The sequence below is a fragment of the Esox lucius genome, chromosome 9 (genome assembly GCF_011004845.1).
Source record: "Esox lucius isolate fEsoLuc1 chromosome 9, fEsoLuc1.pri, whole genome shotgun sequence".
Classification (NCBI taxonomy): Eukaryota; Metazoa; Chordata; class Actinopteri; order Esociformes; family Esocidae; genus Esox; species Esox lucius.
Window position 1 is genome coordinate 18,175,148 of NC_047577.1, and position 18,064 is coordinate 18,193,211.

General features: G+C 46.3%; 2 protein-coding genes across 8 annotated transcripts in view; one reads left to right on the forward strand and one right to left on the reverse strand.

Annotated features, from left to right (window-relative positions):
* The window catches only part of myom2a (myomesin 2a), a 21,158-nt gene continuing 3,094 nt past the window's right edge, over window positions 1-18,064 (reverse strand). For 2 of the 6 annotated variants that reach the window (XM_020049889.3, XM_029122307.2), the window contains 35 exons: window positions 17,696-17,847; window positions 16,860-16,952; window positions 15,648-15,736; window positions 15,495-15,536; window positions 14,861-15,025; window positions 12,910-13,071; window positions 12,453-12,594; window positions 11,794-11,993; window positions 11,649-11,702; window positions 10,811-10,938; window positions 10,356-10,539; window positions 10,176-10,193; window positions 8,981-9,155; window positions 8,649-8,770; window positions 8,505-8,522; window positions 7,987-8,174; window positions 7,764-7,890; window positions 7,429-7,604; window positions 7,212-7,326; window positions 6,879-7,038; window positions 6,682-6,788; window positions 6,540-6,584; window positions 6,273-6,409; window positions 5,883-6,027; window positions 5,002-5,061; window positions 4,785-4,852; window positions 4,101-4,214; window positions 3,868-3,955; window positions 3,722-3,760; window positions 3,417-3,522; window positions 2,482-2,645; window positions 1,458-1,494; window positions 1,323-1,345; window positions 1,168-1,223; window positions 1-995 (listed from right to left, as the gene is read on the reverse strand). In XM_020049889.3, coding sequence (XP_019905448.3) covers window positions 531-995; window positions 1,168-1,223; window positions 1,323-1,345; window positions 1,458-1,494; window positions 2,482-2,645; window positions 3,417-3,522; window positions 3,722-3,760; window positions 3,868-3,955; window positions 4,101-4,214; window positions 4,785-4,852; window positions 5,002-5,061; window positions 5,883-6,027; window positions 6,273-6,409; window positions 6,540-6,584; window positions 6,682-6,788; window positions 6,879-7,038; window positions 7,212-7,326; window positions 7,429-7,604; window positions 7,764-7,890; window positions 7,987-8,174; window positions 8,505-8,522; window positions 8,649-8,770; window positions 8,981-9,155; window positions 10,176-10,193; window positions 10,356-10,539; window positions 10,811-10,938; window positions 11,649-11,702; window positions 11,794-11,993; window positions 12,453-12,594; window positions 12,910-13,071; window positions 14,861-15,025; window positions 15,495-15,536; window positions 15,648-15,736; window positions 16,860-16,952; window positions 17,696-17,847 — 4,164 coding nt within the window. In that variant the 3' untranslated portion in view covers window positions 1-530. The remainder of the gene's footprint in view (window positions 996-1,167; window positions 1,224-1,322; window positions 1,346-1,457; window positions 1,495-2,481; window positions 2,646-3,416; window positions 3,523-3,721; window positions 3,761-3,867; window positions 3,956-4,100; window positions 4,215-4,784; window positions 4,853-5,001; window positions 5,062-5,882; window positions 6,028-6,272; window positions 6,410-6,539; window positions 6,585-6,681; window positions 6,789-6,878; window positions 7,039-7,211; window positions 7,327-7,428; window positions 7,605-7,763; window positions 7,891-7,986; window positions 8,175-8,504; window positions 8,523-8,648; window positions 8,771-8,980; window positions 9,156-10,175; window positions 10,194-10,355; window positions 10,540-10,810; window positions 10,939-11,648; window positions 11,703-11,793; window positions 11,994-12,452; window positions 12,595-12,909; window positions 13,072-14,860; window positions 15,026-15,494; window positions 15,537-15,647; window positions 15,737-16,859; window positions 16,953-17,695; window positions 17,848-18,064) is intronic. The other 4 variants (XM_029122306.2, XM_029122304.2, XM_029122309.2 and 1 more) reach the window with 4 other exon arrangements.
* LOC105021494 overlaps window positions 16,421-18,064 on the forward strand; it is an 11,785-nt gene continuing 10,141 nt past the window's right edge. For both annotated transcript variants that reach the window (XM_020049890.3, XM_020049891.2), the window contains exon 1: window positions 16,421-16,685. The gene's annotated coding sequence lies outside the window, so the exon portion shown is untranslated. The remainder of the gene's footprint in view (window positions 16,686-18,064) is intronic.

An 18,064-nucleotide genomic window follows, 5' to 3' on the forward strand; every position in this document is an offset into this window, starting at 1 on the left:
GAAGGTGATGAATGAGGTTTATTGCTAACACAAAGAAAAGGCGACAATGCAACACAATGCTGACAAACATAATTTATTTGGCATGGTAAATGCCATATCTTTCGTCCGCACTCTCTGACCATCCATTCACCATCCAGAGAAAATGGACACAGACATTCAGACCTGGGCTCAAGTGCTATTTCAAATCATGTCAAATACTTAAGGTACGCTTGATTGAGCTTGCCAGTTGCCATGGCAAACCCCAACCACCCTGGCACTCCAGGCAGGCTGATTCCAGGTCTGCAGACATTCCACCACAAAGAGTAGCGGAAGGTGCAGCTTTTTGGTGAACACTTATGATTAACATAATAATACTCTGGTCTTTTTCCCCTGCTTATTCTCCATTAAAGCTCAGTGACCAGCTAGCTATATGACATTTGACAGACTAAAAGGGACACCTTCATGTAACAGCTTCGGTTATCACTCAACTCATGCTACAAACCAGCGGAACTTAAATTCCTCAATCTTTCTCGAGGGTCAGTATCACCGTGCTACTTTCTAGGGGGGGTTGGCGACTTGAAGGATCTCGCCGGGCTCGGGGACTTAAGACTCCGGGAAGGGGTTGGAGACTTGGGGGTGGGGGTTGGGGATTTGGAGGACCTTAGGGATGGGGTGGGGGTCTGGGCTGGGGTGGGGGTTTGGGCTGGGGTTGGGGCCTTGGAGGACAGGGGAACTGGTGTAGCTTGTCTCCCTCCGAGTTTGGGCTCGGGTGGGGTCTCTCCCTGCTTGTAGACGCTCACAGTAATCTCCACAAACTCGCCACCGTACTTGTTCCGTACGTTGATGCTGTACTTGCCGGAGTCCTCGGGCGTGACATTGTTGATGGTGAGGCTGGAGTACTTATTGGCCTCGAACGTTATCTTGGCGTGCTCAGTGGAGACTACCTCCTGTTCATTCTTGAACCAGGTGACCTCGGGACTGGGGTCGCCCCAGACTGTGCAAGTCAGGCTCAGGGTCTGGGAGCCAAACGAGGGAGGTGGACATGACAGGTCAGAGGGGTGGAGGTTGGGAAACAAAAGACATAGATAGAGCTGCCGAATGTGCATACAGTTTTCACACAGAATCAAAGAATTCACTACATCATCATAAATGATTTAACATTGGTTGTGAGTGCACAAGATATCCCACCTTCAGCTCCATAATGGTGACCACATCTGGTAGACCACCAACCACTCGACCACGGTCTGAGGATTATGAAAAGTAAATTAGCACTTGTTTTCAACATAATTACCTGGACAATACAGCCCCTACCTGTTTGGATTGTGTATGTACGATATACTCACTCTTCTCAGCGAATGCTGCAGCCCTGAATGACAAGAGAAGAATGATTATTAGTGTTCTGTCAATTCAATTAAAACAAAAAAGGTTAACTTTGAACAACCAACACTATGAAGGAAGCACAGCAATAAATAACTTACTTAAGTCTTAGATACTCCTCATAGGCATCGGTATATGCTACAAAAAGAAATTGACATGATAGGTTATCTACAAAGTAAATATGAACAAAAAAAAGCTAAAGCAAAAAGAAGCTGTGAAAAAAAGTCATTATTGTTCATCAGCTTGATCTTACACTCAAAAAAAGTATTTACCCCTGTTGGACTTCTCTACATTGTATTGTGTCACAACATTAAATCTAATTGGATTTAATAAGTAGTTAATGTCCATAATGTGAAATAGAAAAAAATATCACCTATCTTGCCTGTTACCTATCTTTTTATAGCCATTGTCTGATTTGTAAAGGAACCTTTTGTCTAATTTCATTTGTGAGCTTTCCTATGTTGATAGATGACTAATGGAGTTTATCCAATATGCCACCTCATATTTGTACCCCAGTGATACAGGATCTCATGGACGACAACTTAAGAGTTCCCAAAGACTGAAATGAACAGTAAAATCTTAATTTAATTATACCTGATTTAGATTTAGTTTATATAATTTTCTAGGCGAGCAAATTTTCTTTGAACAATTTCCCAAAAAGTTTATAATATTATTATATATTATTGCAATTATTTTCAACTAAAGGTTCGATTAACATATTTTTTTTAATTTCAGATTGCCCAGCAGGCAACCTGATTAAGAACAATAAAAAAAATGCACATACTTTTTTGTTGGTATTTCTATATGGTGCCAATAATTCTGGAGGGGAGCACCTCGATATCACACATTTCAAATTCAGAGGTTAAACAATAGAGGCAAACAATTAGCTAGATATGAAAGCCCCAAGTATATCACTTTTATAGCATACTGTCAAGATGAAGAACAGAATAAATGTTTCACAATAATTTCAGACAGCAAAGTCACTTGCTGAGAACAACTAATTCGCTAGCCAGCTGGTCCGACTGCTGCATACAACATGGTGATGCATCACCACTCAGGCAACGTGTCCTGCTGTGATTGGACAACAGTGACGGCACAGTCGTAGTTTCCAATCTCAAATCTGACCTTGTCCGGAGAGGTCGAAAGTGCGTGTGTAGGACTTAGTGGCATCCATGATCTGAATGGAGTAGTGTCCCTTCTCCTTCTCTGTCGGATCCCTGATCTGCATCCAGGCCATCTCAGCTGTGCCGGCAATCCTCATCTTCTCAGACGAAGAGATCTTGGTGTCCCTAAACGGAAATTGAAATTAAAACCCTGCCTTACTTTCTTTCCACTGAAATATTTAAGGAGGTGGCAGCAAACCCCATCTTAACTTTGACCTTGAGGAAAATACAAAAAGGATTGCATTTGCTTTAGAAGTATGTTTGCATGTATGTACTGCTTGGCAGCTACACCATAATCGGTTATCTGCATTTGACAGAGGGCTTGTTCATTCTGCAGCGCCCTAGATAGACATTCGCCCACCTGGGACATGGTTTTTGCACAATCAGATGTGTCAGACACAAACACATTTTAAATGTGTCCTGTATGGTTTAATGCTGTTTGTTACTCCCTATCAAAGCCAGAAACAAAACCAGCCTACTTCTTAGACTGGTTACTGCACTTTGTCCTATCATTGCATGAGTTAAAGAACACTAATTTGAATGTCTTGCCTTTGTCTTTAAGCCACATAGGCTGTTTATGGAATATCGTTCAAATATTTGCTGGGATTTGATTTCAGGTATCTTTTCAGAAATATGCAAAATGATCAGGTTGATAAAATCAAAGCAGTCCTCTGTGAAGAGCAATACAGAATAAATAAATGTGAAGAACTTGTTCAGCACATGAACAGGAGCTTCTGGATCGCTAAACGTCTGAGAAATGACGGATCCGCGGCCACTTACAATCCATAGGACCATAAACTAAGAATAGAATTGACTATAGGTAACCCTTCAAATCCTATCTCCAAAATGGCTTCATGTAAGCGTCCGTCCTGTGTGTAGACGGTGAGATGTGCGTACTTGTGCAGCCAGGCTGTCCTGATCTCCTCCGTGTAATACTTCATGTAGCACTGTAACCTGATGCCCTCTGGGGTACACTGGAGCACCAGCTCAGAGGCAGAAGACCCTGACAATACAAACAGGGATTTCACCACCAAACTGATGCAACGGACAACAGCAGTATGATTCCAAGAAATGCTGGTTGAAGAAATGTCATTACGTAAGTAATGAAATTATATTGACCAATTCTGCCCATTGAGTTTCTAAGTATGTGACCGAGAGCATTCGGGGTATAAAGTGGAAAGGGTGTGTTGGATAGTACATACCGGCAATGTGTGCAATGTCATTGATGATATCGTCAAACACTAGAAATTGAAGAAGAGGGGAAATCATTTTTATTAAGCTGCGATGAAGGAAGTTAGGTTTTATCATTAATCACGTTATAATTTAAAAGAAATATTATGGAGTCTACCTTGGCCAGAAATGTCAAAGACAGAAGTGTCCTTTCCTTTGTCGTCACTGAGTTTAGCTTTGTAATGGCCCTGGTCTTTTCTGGAGAACTATAGAAATGAATTACATTTACTAAGTTTAAATGATCACTTGAGGAGAAAAGCATATGTTATGCAAAAGAATTGCTGAACATTGTCCCTTGCACACTTTTATTCCAATGCAGTCCTTGCTGTCAAGGTATGCAGCAGTAGTTACCATGGTGATTGGAAGTGCGACGGTTCCAGACATCACATTAGGAGGAGTCTCCAGAACAATCTCCTCGTCATCTTTAAACCAATGGAACGCAGTCTCTTTCTTCACATTGGCAACCTAAGACAAACACACCACGAGGACATGTAGAATACTATCACAAGTGAAACTGTAAATCCCTCCAAAGGCCCAATGATTACAAGGTGTGTCCCATTTCCAACCTGAATCACATACTGTAGATACACAAGGCATTCAGGAAGTATTCATACCCCTTCACATTTTCCATATTTTGTTACCATATAGATTTATTCTAAAATTGATTATATGGATTCTTTCCTTTCAGCTCCGACATGCACTGTCAACTGTTGGACCTCATATTGACAGGTGTGTGCCTTTCAGAATCATGTCCAATCAATTCAATTTACCATAAGTGGCTCCAATCTATTTGTAGAAACATCTCAAGGATGATCAATGGAAACACAATGCACCTGAGGTCAATTTGGAGTGTCATAGCAAAGGGTCTGAAGACTTATGTACATGTAATATTTCTGTCATTTGCTTGGTCATTATGGGGTATAGTGTTTAGATTGATTAGAAATACATTTCAGAATAAGGCTATAACAAAGCAATATTTGGAAAAAGTGAAGGGGTCTCAATACAATACTAAGGCCTAGAAAACGCTTTAGTTACCTTGCAGACAAGCAGAACAGTACAGTCGTCATCCACCTTGTAGGACAGATACTCAGCAAAGTGTGGCCCTAAAATGACGAGGGAACTATTTAATTACCCAAACTAGTATCACAGCATTCAGTAGAAGCTTTAGTGCTAAGTCAAACACTGCAAATCAAACTGCAGGCCAGATGATGACTATATCACAATTGATTATTTTTTAACTAAGACAAAATACCTTGTTTCCTGATGTGCTCTGACCTCTGGAACTCAGCCTCCTTGTAGACAGTCTTAAACACTGACAAAGGAACAAAACAACAGAACATTACTGAACCTAACAAAACGTATGTGACAACACATATCAGATTTGACCCTAAATACTAAATATAATCGGCGAGTTTGCTCTAGTCTTCTTGGATTGGCAGATGGGCGGGGTTTGCCGTTTGCCTCTATCGAGCTCTGCTGGTTCTGCTGATCAAGGTAACTGGATCAAACCAAGACTAAGTTCGACACCACTGAAATTCAACACTACTGTTGTTTACTCCTTGGGGGTTAAGGCCGGGCATCTCTGTAAAGCACTTTCTGACAACTGCTGTTGTAAAAAGGGCTTTATAAATACATTTGATTGATTGATTAAGTCACATTTAGAAAAGAATATATACATGCATTTTGTTTACCAAAATGATTTTCCCTTCCCAATTTCATGATATCCAATTCCTGATCAGAGCCGTGGCCCATTTTGGTAACCCCACAGTAGTAGTGGGATGCTTCCTCCGGTCAGATTCCTAACACACAGCTTGACCTTCGGCTGCAATATGTGCGCAGTGGTAACACAATCCCAAACTATACGAACACAGTCGAGCCTGCAGGTGCCTGACCTGAACACATGGGGTCACTAGAGCACAATGTGACATGGAAGTCCCATCCACCTATCCACCCCACCGGCAGCCCTGTTTTGGACCGCTGGACATAGCTGGCATGTCCCGCATCCCCCCACCGTGCAGAGTTGTACTGTGAACCAGCCACTTACATCCCTGTTCCACACGGGGGGAGTTATGTTGAAATCATTTTTTAACACAATTTGCACTACTGCCTGATTCGGATTGAATCCCCACTCACCATTTCCCACCAGGACCAGAGAGCTCTGGTTCTTGGCTCTGCCGTCGTGGACCTGGACGGTGTAGGTGCCCTCGTTGAGCTTGGTGAAGTGATCCATAACCATCTGAATCACGCCGGTTTTTACGTCATGGCTGATCTTGTTGCTCTGCGCAACAGCAAACGCATCATCACACAATATGCTCTTTACTTAACCGCTACCATCACGTTTAAATGTTTATTTGTTTAAAGGGATTATCTCATGGTGTTTTGTGTGTCTATTCATTTACCCCTAGAATGATAAATGATATGTTAAGCGCAAGCTACAGAGTAAAGAAATAGGAATGACTGTGACACATATCTTTAAACATGTGTCACATAAACGGTGAAGCAGTGTATTGATTTGGCAGGTACCTCACTGCTGGTGACTTCTTTGTCGTTGACAATGAACCTGTAAGTGGCGGCAGAGGACAACTTGAGGCACTGCAGCCAGAAGCGCACGTGACCCTTCTCCAAAACCTCATAGTTCAGGTGGTGCTTCAGTGGGACAACTGAGCAAAAAACAAAGAAACCATCCATTCTGTAGGGACGTTAAATGCGATTTTGGGAGAAGATTAATATGCGACACCTGTTCGTACGCGACACTTGACTGACGGCTGGATACTGCAGGAGAATACTCACTTGGATGTCTGATGTTATAGCTGAGTTCCAGCAGGGTATTCAGGGCTGCGAGGTACATTCAACAACAGATCATATAAGGGTGAACCTCATGAACAAACATGTCTTTACGTTTGAATGTAAATCCAGGTGTATCTGAACCTACCATCTTCTGTCAGAGTGTGGCTAGCAGAGACTCCATCGGTATCAGTCACAATTACAGAGAAGGCACCCAAATCATTCACGTCTGGGTTGACGAAAATCAGCTTAGAGCTGGAGAAGGAGCACATGTTGAAACAACTTCAGTTTTGGAACAGGTGACATTGCCAAAAATACTTAAAGTGGATGTGTGGTCAAACGTACAGTTTGCCCTTAGTCTCCACAGTGACTCTTGGACAATCAGTGATTTCTTTGTAGTTCTTAGACCACACAAACTTGGAGGTCTCAGAAATCTCACAGGCTTCCAGAGATAGGAAGATATCACCAGTGTCTTCATCCACCCCAAGTTGGATCTCCTGGGTGCCTTAACACAACAACAAATATAACACCCTTTATTGCTGAGCAGTAAGGAAGAACTGTTACCTCACACTGAAGCTGTCACATACAGTACATGTCGTAGAGTTGTCATACACAGGACATGTCGTAAAGTTGTCATACACAATACATGTCAAAGACTTGTCTTATAACTGCTATTACCAGGCAGAGCTCTGGCAACCACAGGCTCAGATGGCTCAGAGGCCTTTCCCACCCCCTCAGCGTTGACAGCCTTCACTTTAAAGGTATACACGGCTCCTTCCTCCAGCCCGGTCACCTGTACAGCACAAACATAGGACGGAAATGCACTTCCACTGATACAATCCAAACATATTCTCCCGTGTAGTCACGTCTCTACCTGCTGTGGTTGGTCACTTACCCTCAGGTAGCGGTGGGTCACTGGCACCTCATTCTGTGGGTGGTAGCTGTGGCCCTTCTTGGCCATCTCCACTATGTATCCAGTGATGGCACTGGCACCAATGTAGACCGGCGCCTTCCACAGGAGGACCAGGGAGTCGCCTCTTACCTCACTGGCGGCCAGGTCGTAAGCTGGGCCTTAGGGTCAAAGGTCGCACAATAGCCATCAGCTAAACTGACCGCGCAATCTCACTGCCCACGGGTGAGATGAACGCACATAATCTACTGGCAACTGTTTTTACAGGAGGGCCATATACCGTTGTGGTATTATGAATACGATTGAAACGTATACGTTACCTGGTTCAGGGGCAGTCCAGGCCTCGCACTTCAGAGGCAGGCTGGGAGCCGAGGGCACACCCACACCTGCCAGGTTCCCAGCCTGGACCTTAAACTCGTAGAAGGTTCCCTCCGTCAGACCGTCAACCTTAAAAGGGCAACAAAAAAAAGGACAGTATAACTATCCAGTGCGTCCCATACGTTTCACCCAGAGCCCTGGTCTCCTAGGAGCATGTGACGGCACCTTGTAGGTCCTGGTTTGGGTAGGGGCGGTGTTGACCTCCTGCCAGGTCAGGCTGTCCGCATCGCGCTTGTCAACGTAGTAGGCGGTGATCTTGGAGCCACCGCGGTGCTTGGGGCTCTTCCAGGCAATGGTGATGGAGGCTCCGTCACAGCTCAGCATGGTGATGCCGTGAGGGGCGCCGGGGGTCGCTGTGTCAGAGTCACACGGGCAAATAAGCGTTTACCATCATCACATTTTAAAATGTTCCCTTCACAGAATGACCAAGTTACATGGCAGTTATTCTGCATGGGTTGTCATACAGTGGTATAGGAGTTTATTTTATATTGCTATACTGTGTACGGTCAGGGCAGTGGTTTGAGGAGTCAACACACCGTGATAATAATATAACATTGCCAGAGTTAAGTGCACAAATGCATTAAAAGTGGAGGAAGCGGGAGGAGGCAGTGATTAAGGCTGTTGATTAACCTGGAATTGGAGGAAATGTGGATTAGAAAAAACCTAAATAACTCAATACGTACCGTACTCCACTCCTCTCTCTGAACAGAACAACAAACAGAACCATTCATATTAAGCAACAGACCTATTCATGAAATATATGAAGTACGTTCTCTGTCGAAAGTAAGGAAATGTTGTCACTCAAGACACTAGTGTTCCACACGTACCGATGGCGGGTTCCACGGAAATAGGAGAAGACTCCTGGGACTCCTCGCTGAGACCGTACACATTGACAGCCTGGACACGGAACACGTAGGTCTCTCCTGGGGTCAGGCCATGGACCACAAACCTAAAAACCACCAGTGAAATGGTCACTCGACAAGAATCTACAAAACAATACATTTAACGGAACTAGAGTACGCAGGAAAACCAACCACACCAAAACGCAATATTTCTTGACGATTATCGTTCATAAGAATCTTGACACACGTCAGGCAGTATTCATGTTTTGTACAGAGTTTTTTTAGAAGAACTTAAACATGTAGTTGTGGTTGTCTACCTGGTGTGCTTGTAGGGCTTGTGGTTGCATGGGCTCCATTCCTTGGATCCGATCACAGAGGCGTCGATGTAGTAGCCCATCAGTTTGTTGGCGTGTTTGGGGGGGTCCCACTGCACAAACACGGAGGACTTGGTGTTCCTGGTAGCAACCACCTGACCAGGAGCAGAAGGAACACCTACAAAGACAAAACATACGAGGGAATTAGGGATATTGGATTGCTGCAGGGACCGTCAAACCTTTTACCTGGATGGTGTCGAGTGTCTTCTTTTTTTGGTTACTCCTTGAAATTTGTGTCTAGCTCAGACCGAGACAACCAGGAGACCAGCTCAGACCGAGACATCCAGGAGACCAGGGAAGGTACTGACTAACCTTAGGTCATCGGCCAAGTACTGTAAAACCTGGAGAACCTCAGTCCTCTGTGAAATGTGTTTGAAACACAGTAACTCAGTATAGGTGCTTCAGGTGCTTCAAATACATTATTTTGAAGTAAAAAAATTAAATAATGCTTTTAAAAATAATGCAGTTGTCAATATGCATAAGATAATGATAACTGATATAAAACGTATTGGGAATACACTCCCCTTTATTTTGTTCAGTGTTTATTTGCATCTATGTTATTTGTATTATTTATGTGGTTCAGTGCATTGTCCTGTCCTCTTGCAAATGTACGCCATAGGCCAGGTCCTTAAGGAAAATTATAATTTATTCTAAACTCGAATGATACTATGTTATATATCTTTTAAAAAAAAAAGGGTATGTGAGTTTGACCAGGGTGTCACTTATGAGTATCAGTCATGGATATTGTGGGGACCAAATCTATTTTGGGACAGTGACGTTAGAGGGAACACACGGGCACTGCAGGACAGGGTGGGCAACCAGTCTCAGACAGGATGTTGGGGGCCTGGAACCGCACTGTAATAACTATACCAATTACAAACAGTGCAATTAGACCCCCAATTAAGCCAAAAGAGAGATTGCATATGAAGATAATTAATTGATATTTTATTTTAAAATCACCTCTGTTGCTGAGCCCTGCTGTAGGACATAATGTGACTTAGTCATGCCCATCACCACTGGTAGTTAGTATCCACCAAATACAGACCGGGCTGATGAGGCAATTTGTGATTTTGACAATAACGGCGTGTGATGTTAAGCAGGTTTTAAAAAAAGAGATCGGGCTTCACATTGTACGTACCAACAGGTCGTTCGCTACCTGAAACGTCAAACACAGTCTCACTCCTCAGTACAATTTGAAGGATTACACTCGACTTCGCTGCATCTGTGTGCGCGTGAACACAACGGCAGGGTGTGCTTATGCCGTTGCCGGCGCTTTTGCACATTCTGCGTTTCCCGACGTGATGAACTCCACTCTTACCATGCTCGTCCAGCGTCTCCACTGGACCCGTGGGCCCAGAAGCCTCGCTGACACCGTACAAGTTCTCCGAATAGACGCGGAACTGGAACTTCTTCCCGGCTTCCAAATCGAAAACGGGGTAACGAGGCGACTGCAGTTTCACTGCTGCGTTGATCCTCTGCCAAGCCCCGGTGCCTGCTACGGACTAGTGGGGATTCGGGACGGGACGGGGGGAGGTGGGGGGGCGGGGCGGGGGCAAATGAAAGGTAAAGCCTTCTGCAACGTCACCGACTCACTAACGTCATGAGTGAAACCTGCGCAGCAACACACCTGCTGCCTGTTCATTTGACCACCTATAAAAATGATGACTTTCGGCAGAAGGTTGAGAAAGCTACAATGGCTGTCCAGTCTATAAGAGGTCTGGTGCTATGCAAGTTCTATAGAAAGGAAGGGGACCGGAGCAGCCTCACACACACCTTCTCAATGAGGTACCAGATTGGCGCCCGTCCGCGAGGGCTGGGGGGGTTCCAGCTCAGCACTATATATGATTTAAATATCTCGGAGGCGTGCACATCTGTGGGCGCCCCCGGCAGCGTGACGTAACCTATATTGGAATTAGATTGCATTTAATAGTAATTATTGTCGCATACAAAGTTGAATGTGACAGTAGTTATTAGAGCTTGAATTATTGTTATATATTTGTTGTTTATTGTTATTTAATTACATTTGGGGTTAACTTAAAGTGATTAAGTTACAATATGACCATCAAGATAAAAGATTCGATGAAAGGTTATGCCACACAGAGGTCTGGATGTGAAGTGTGCATTGTGAGAGGAAAATCACTTGAATCTACCAATGTTAAATCTAACAGATGGCTGCCCATTTCCTTCCTGTTTATTATAGTGGCCTCTCAACAAGGTTAGTCGAGTAGTGTTTCAAGTTATGAAAAGGTTTTTCCTTAATTCATTCTGATTATCAGGGACGTTTTTATCATACGACTTAACATTAGTGTTGTTGTTACTATGTTAACAGAAAGGCCAATCTAAACGCTGGAGAGAAGCAGGAGGGTAGAGCATTTATGGATTAAACAACGCCTTCAATGGATCTTGGTCACTGGTGGAAAAGTTAGCGGGGAATATAGAAATGCTGATCTCAATGAAAGATGAATTTGTTATCCAGAGTTTTCTTCGAAAAGATGACCGGAATGGAATCCACTAGGATAGAGTAGAGTAGAACAGATTGGACGAAAAAGACAAACAAACACTAAACACGCCACAGTAATGCCAGTCCACCATCACTGTTGGTGTACTTTACCTTCCACGTCGTCCGCTTTAATCACCACTTCATGTTTCCCATCCAGTTGAATCACTGTTACAGTACAGAGAAACGGGCAACCGATAAACACAGCGTAAAGCCACAGGTAAGCGGTTACAGTCGTGGGTGCTGTTTGGCGCCGTACCTTGCAGTCTCTCTCTCTCGGCCGGGTCCAGGGCGGTCACCTTGTCAGACTCGCGGGACGCTCTGCTCATCCCTGCGCTGTTGACAGCCCTGACCCGGAAGTGGTAGGCGTGCCCGGCACTCAGGCCGTGCACGGGGTATTTGCAGACCTTCACCGGGGAGTCGTTGCACTGGGACCAGGTGGTGCTGCCCGACTCGCGTCTGTACGGGAGGAGAGGGAACCACGTCAGAACGCACAGCACATACTGACGCGTGACCACACAGGGTCTTCGTGGGCCTTTTGGGCCACAACGGGACACCGTAGATACTACAAGTGTCTGGAACTCCACTGGAGGAATGCAACACTTCTCTTAGAAGATCATGTCCGTTTAGGTTGATGGTGGCAATTGTCCAGCAGGGCTGAGATCTGTTAATTGACACCCCAGTGTCCTGGCTATACATCGGCGCGGTCCGATCCACTGAGTCCACAGAATCAGTTGTCGTACTAGACTAGATGACCATGCGAAGCATTGGGTTAGTAGTGAGGCCAAGGTTCTCCCAATCATTCCACGTTCATTAACACCCGACAGACATGCCTTTTGATTATTTGTACTACCATAATAACACTAGTTATTACTGAGATTCTGCATGGAAGTAAGGTCTTAAATGAGTAAAACTGACTTGTCCACAAAGTATCCGGTAATGGGTGCCTCTTTGGTGAGGTTAGGAGGTTTCCAGGCTACCAGGACATAGTCAGAGTTGATGTCAAACGCCTTGACGCTTATTGGCGCCCCAGGTGCTCCAGCCACAGAGGGGACGGCATCTGGGGAATAGAAGAGAATAGGGAGACTAATTGGAAATAAGGAGAATAAGGAGACAAGGTGGGATCACGGGGAATAAGGAGACAAGGTGGGATCACGGGGAATAAGGAGACAAGGTGGGATCACGGGGAATAAGGAGACAAGGTGGGATCACAGGGTATAAGGAGACAAGGTGGTAAACAGGAAAAATAGGAGAAAAAGAGGAGCAAGTGGGAATGCTGTAAAGTCAGTTTGGGAATTACACATTATTTCTAAACCCTGTTATTGTCAAATTCTATTATCCCCTAATGACATAGTATAAGAGCAGAAGACTTCACCTTTAACAAACAGGTAGGCGCTGTGCTCAGCAGTGCCGTCCTTCGTCCACATGCGGAGGGTGTACAGACCCTCATCATCCTTCGCCAGGTGGGGCAGATTCAGACTGGCAGAGCCACCGCCCACCTTAATCTCAACCAACTTCCCGGGCTTCAGCAACTTATCTGATCAACAACAGACACAGAATAAGGCCACTTCATCTGGTCACTCATTACGCTCGAGAGTTGACAACAAGGATAATACAGCTCCTTTCTGTGACACAGTGATCCGCTGGGCTGTACTGGGATTGTGGGAATAAACTGTGTGTTGTTGATGCTGGGTGACGGTGCTGGGTGATGGGTGACGGTGCTGGGTCACAGTGCTGGGTGTTTTTCCTCTGTGATGGTGCTGTGTGATGGTGCTGTGTGATGGTGCTGTGTGTTGGTGCTGGGTGATAGGTGACGGTGCTGGTTGTTGGTGCTGGGTGATAGGTGACGGTGCTGGGTGATGGGTGACTGGGTGTTGGTGCTGGGTGTTGGTGCTGGGTGTTGGTGGTGAGTGATGGGTGACGGTGCTGGGTGTTGGTGGTGAGTGATGGGTGACGGTGCTGGGTGTTGGTGCTGGGTGATAGGTGACTGGGTGTTGGTGCTGGGTGACGGTGCTGGGTGTTGGTGCTGGGTGTTGGGTGATAGGTGACTGGGTGTTGGTGCTGGGTGATAGGTGACGGTGCTGGGTGTTGGTGCTGGGTGTTGGGTGATGGTGCTGGGTGATGGGTGACGGTGCTGGGTGTTGGTGCTGGGTGATGGGTGACGGTGCTGGGTGTTGGTGCTGGGTGATGGGTGACTGGGTGTTGGTGCTGGGTGATGGGTGACGGTGCTGGGTGTTGGTGCTGGGTGATGGGTGACGGTGCTGGGTGTTGGTGCTGGGTGTTGGGTGATAGGTGACTGGGTGTTGGTGCTGGGTGATAGGTGACGGTGCTGGGTGTTGGTGCTGGGTGTTGGGTGATAGGTGACTGGGTGTTGGTGCTGGGTGATAGGTGACGGTGCTGGGTGTTGGTGCTGGGTGTTGGGTGATAGGTGACTGGGTGTTGGTGCTGGGTGATGGGTGACGGTGCTGGGTGTTGGTGCTGGGTGATGGGTGACGGTGCTGGGTGTTGGTGCTGGGTGTTGGGTGATAGGTGACTGGGTGTTGGTGCTGGGTGATAGGTGACGGTGCTGGGTGTTGGTGCTGGGTGTTGGGTGATAGGTGACTGGGTGTTGGTGCTGGGTGATAGGTGACGGTGCTGGGTGTTGGTGCTGGGTGTTGGGTGATAGGTGACTGGGTGTTGGTGCTGGGTGATAGGTGACGGTGCTGGGTGTTGGTGCTGGGTGTTGGGTGATAGGTGACTGGGTGTTGGTGCTGGGTGATAGGTGACGGTGCTGGGTGTTGGTGCTGGGTGATAGGTGACTGGGTGTTGGTGCTGGGTGATAGGTGACTGGGTGTTGGTGCTGGGTGATAGGTGACGGTGCTGGGTGTTGGTGCTGGGTGATAGGTGACTGGGTGTTGGTGCTGGGTGATAGGTGACGGTGCTGGGTGTTGGTGCTGGGTGATAGGTGACTGGGTGTTGGTGCTGGGTGATAGGTGACTGGGTGTTGGTGCTGGGTGATAGGTGACGGTGCTGGGTGTTGGTGCTGGGTGATAGGTGACTGGGTGTTGGTGCTGGGTGATAGGTGACTGGGTGTTGGTGCTGGGTGATAGGTGACTGGGTGTTGGTGCTGGGTGATAGGTGACTGGGTGTTGGTGCTGGGTGATAGGTGACTGGGTGTTGGTGTTGGGTGATAGGTGACTGGGTGTTGGTGCTGGGTGATGGGTGACGGTGCTGGGTGTTGGTGCTGGGTGATGGGTGACGGTGCTGGGTGTTGGTGCTGGGTGATAGGTGACTGGGTGTTGGTGCTGGGTGATGGGTGACAGTGCTGGGTGATGGTGGCGTCTCACCATCTCGGTACCACTCAGCCAGGGGCGGCACGTTGGGCAGGTCGGGCACCACCACCATGGTACACGCCAGGCGGATGGAACCACCCTCTGTTCCGAACGACACGCCAAACTTGTCCAGCAAGGTGATCTCCAGCTTACTGGGGTGGATTTTAGTCAGGTAGGGCACTGAATCCAGGAACAATGAGAAGCACATTTAGAATCACGATGTGACATCAGTAGGGTTGAGCATAATGAACTCTGTTTAAAGTGAATCTGCCCAAATGCATAAACGTATGAGATTTGCAAAAGGCGTGTTATAGGTAAACAAAGCTCTGTTGTTATTTTACTGAATAGGTGATGGCTTAGTAATGGGATTGGTTGTGCTAAGGGCTTGTTAAAAGCAGTGAAGGACATAGTAAGATTGCAGGGTCATGAGAGTGAATATTCTCAATAGGAATAGGATTTTTCTCCATTTGATTTCTGGCCCGGAGCCAGGACAACACAAAGAAGGCATGTTCCCAATATCTTCCAATGCTTATCAGGGCCACTTACAGACTGGTATTTGTGGCCTCCGATCTTAAAACCTGCCATGTCTGGGCCCCGCTCCAACATGGGGCCCCCCTCCCACCCTCATCACTCCCCTCTGTCCTCTCACCTTGACCAAATAGCTGACAGGACTCATAGGCTCCTCCTGCTCCTAAAAGAAACATAATACAAATGTTTTATAAAAGGAAGGGGAACATTATAACAATCATAGGATCATTGGTACAGATAAAACAGTTAGAGGGTGAGAGAGAAATAGACTCACTTTTGACAATGACAGTGGCTTTGCTGGTGACTGAGCCATGGGAGTTGGTTGCCACTGCACTGTACTCAGCAGTATCACTCACCACACATCTAGAGGAAATCAAACAGGAAAATGCTAATTGTCTCAAGTTAAAGGTCTTCTTTAGCGCTGTTAAATTAGAGGGAGACCCGCCACTGTTTTAAATAAAGTTTTAAAAGCATTTTAGTCATTTAGTTTTCTTCAGATCATCCAGCCATTCCCCTTAACGCCTTTTAAAGTCTGACTTTAACCCCAGTCAGGTGTTTGATGACAGGATTGACTGGAAGGAGACAGATCGTTATGGAAAATGACCTCACGGCTCGAGAGCGCCATCGGACAGAAGGCGTTGCTGAAGCGGCAACAGGAGGTGTTCCGGAGGGCGGCACATCGCGAGGCTGGAAGGAGAGACGTTCCGAAGGAGGGACCGAGGGTGAGAATAGAAGAGGAGAAATGTGACCTTCCCCCCATGGAAGAACTATTTTAAAGACGGCGCGTTTTCCATTTTCCCAGCTGCTGGATGACATGGATTTCGTGACACATTTTCTCCCTCTTCTATCTCCCGCTGAAGACAACTCAGCGATAGCGCGGGTTGGGAAACAAAAGGATTTGAAAGGAGGTTTATTGGGGTCCTCTGGAGGGTTAATGGACAGGGAGCCGCTGTCTCCTTTCTGAACCAGTGACGTGATGACGACAGAGGAGGGCTTCAGTGCAGGGGGGCGAGGGGTGTGTGTGGGGGGGGGGGGGGGGGGACGGAACGAATGACGCAGAGGTCAGCACTTTGGTATGAACAGCTGAGGCGCCTTCGAGACGGGGCCATCGGGCCAGCAGGCAGACCAGGCTGTCTTTAGTGCCGGAGACGGCTTTAGACTAAATTGGAACTGCGACCAGCCCCTCCCCCCTCCGGTTTCACCGGGGCGACATTTGAGTCCTTGGGCCGCAGGGAAACGGCAACGGGGAACAATGGGTCCTCTTTGACGAGTGGGAAGAACGACGCCTCTTCATACAGTAGAACATTATCAGGCAAGTGATAATTCTGTATGACGTCGGTCAGTTCAGGACACTAAACATAACATTTTATGTTTGTGATAATCATTCACAGTGTATGTGAATTGAAGTTCATGTCCTTGTTGAAATAAAACAGAACCTGACCTTGGTTCAAATTAACAATGAAAAGTGAAATAGGATGTTCAGTACCTGCTAATAATCAGACTGTGTACTCCATACTTGCTCTCAATCTTGTACTTTCCTGGTACACTCAGTGGGTCAACAGGTTTCCCCCCTTTATACCTGAAAAACCAAGACATCAAAGTTAGTATTTTAAATCTTAGTAATGATGGAGTTGTCGATACGAACATTTTTGTAATACATCAGATATGTGACATATAAATACGTACAATCTGTCCACAAGTGATGGAGAAAACATAAATGGTACCATAGACTAGTCATAATACAACTAGATCCATAAGATTATTAAATGTGATAGATTTGGGGCTTTGAAGAAATCCGGATTAGCAAGGTCTTAGCATCTACATTCAGGGAAGAGGAGATAGAGGCCCTTGTCCTGGTCTTGATCCCTATTTCATTTCTCAACACACACTGATTCAGTTCTGGTTTAACCAAAACCGTGACATACATCTAATGTCATTATAGTGACATGTCACTGCAATGGCTACATTTCACTGACTTGAGAAATTCCAAGGAGACCATGTTGAGTTTACCAAAATATATACCGTAGTCTAAACATTCATGAAATTTGGGGACACTCCTAGCATTAAACAAAACCAAGGAGTTACAATGAAATGGTGTTAATGAGACCTGCTAAGTTCAGAAACCTTCAGTGACGACAGGTGTGCCCACGGCAGGGCTGAAGGACACAGTAGTGGAGGACAGTCCCTTCACATGACCTGTGTCTCCTTTATGGGACCTTAAGGTTACAGCAGCTGCTAGTGAAGACTTTAGAAAAGACCCTTGTGACTTGTAACTAAAGGCGCAGCACATCCGACAGTGTTCTTATGCCAGAAGAGCCTAACCATTTGACAATAGGCCTGGGGTGACCGCCCACGGTGCAGAACAGCTTGACGGGAGTCTTCTCCCACACGGTGTGAGACCTCAGAGCCACCAGGAAGTCAGGAGGCGTGTTGGTCTCCGTCCTCATGGGCACCTTGTGCATCATCTCCTGCACCTAAAGAGGAGAGACGGGCCACATTTAGCAGACCAACAGGGACCTCCGCCACATCGTCTGCTAAATGACTGAAACGTACATGTGAGGTTAGCCCCGGTGGATACAGGGGAGTATAAACTACACCATAAGACATCACAGATCTGCAAGGGTAGAAGAGGGATTCCAACCCATACCTCGATGACATCACATACTCTATGAAGCACTGTCAACACCAGAC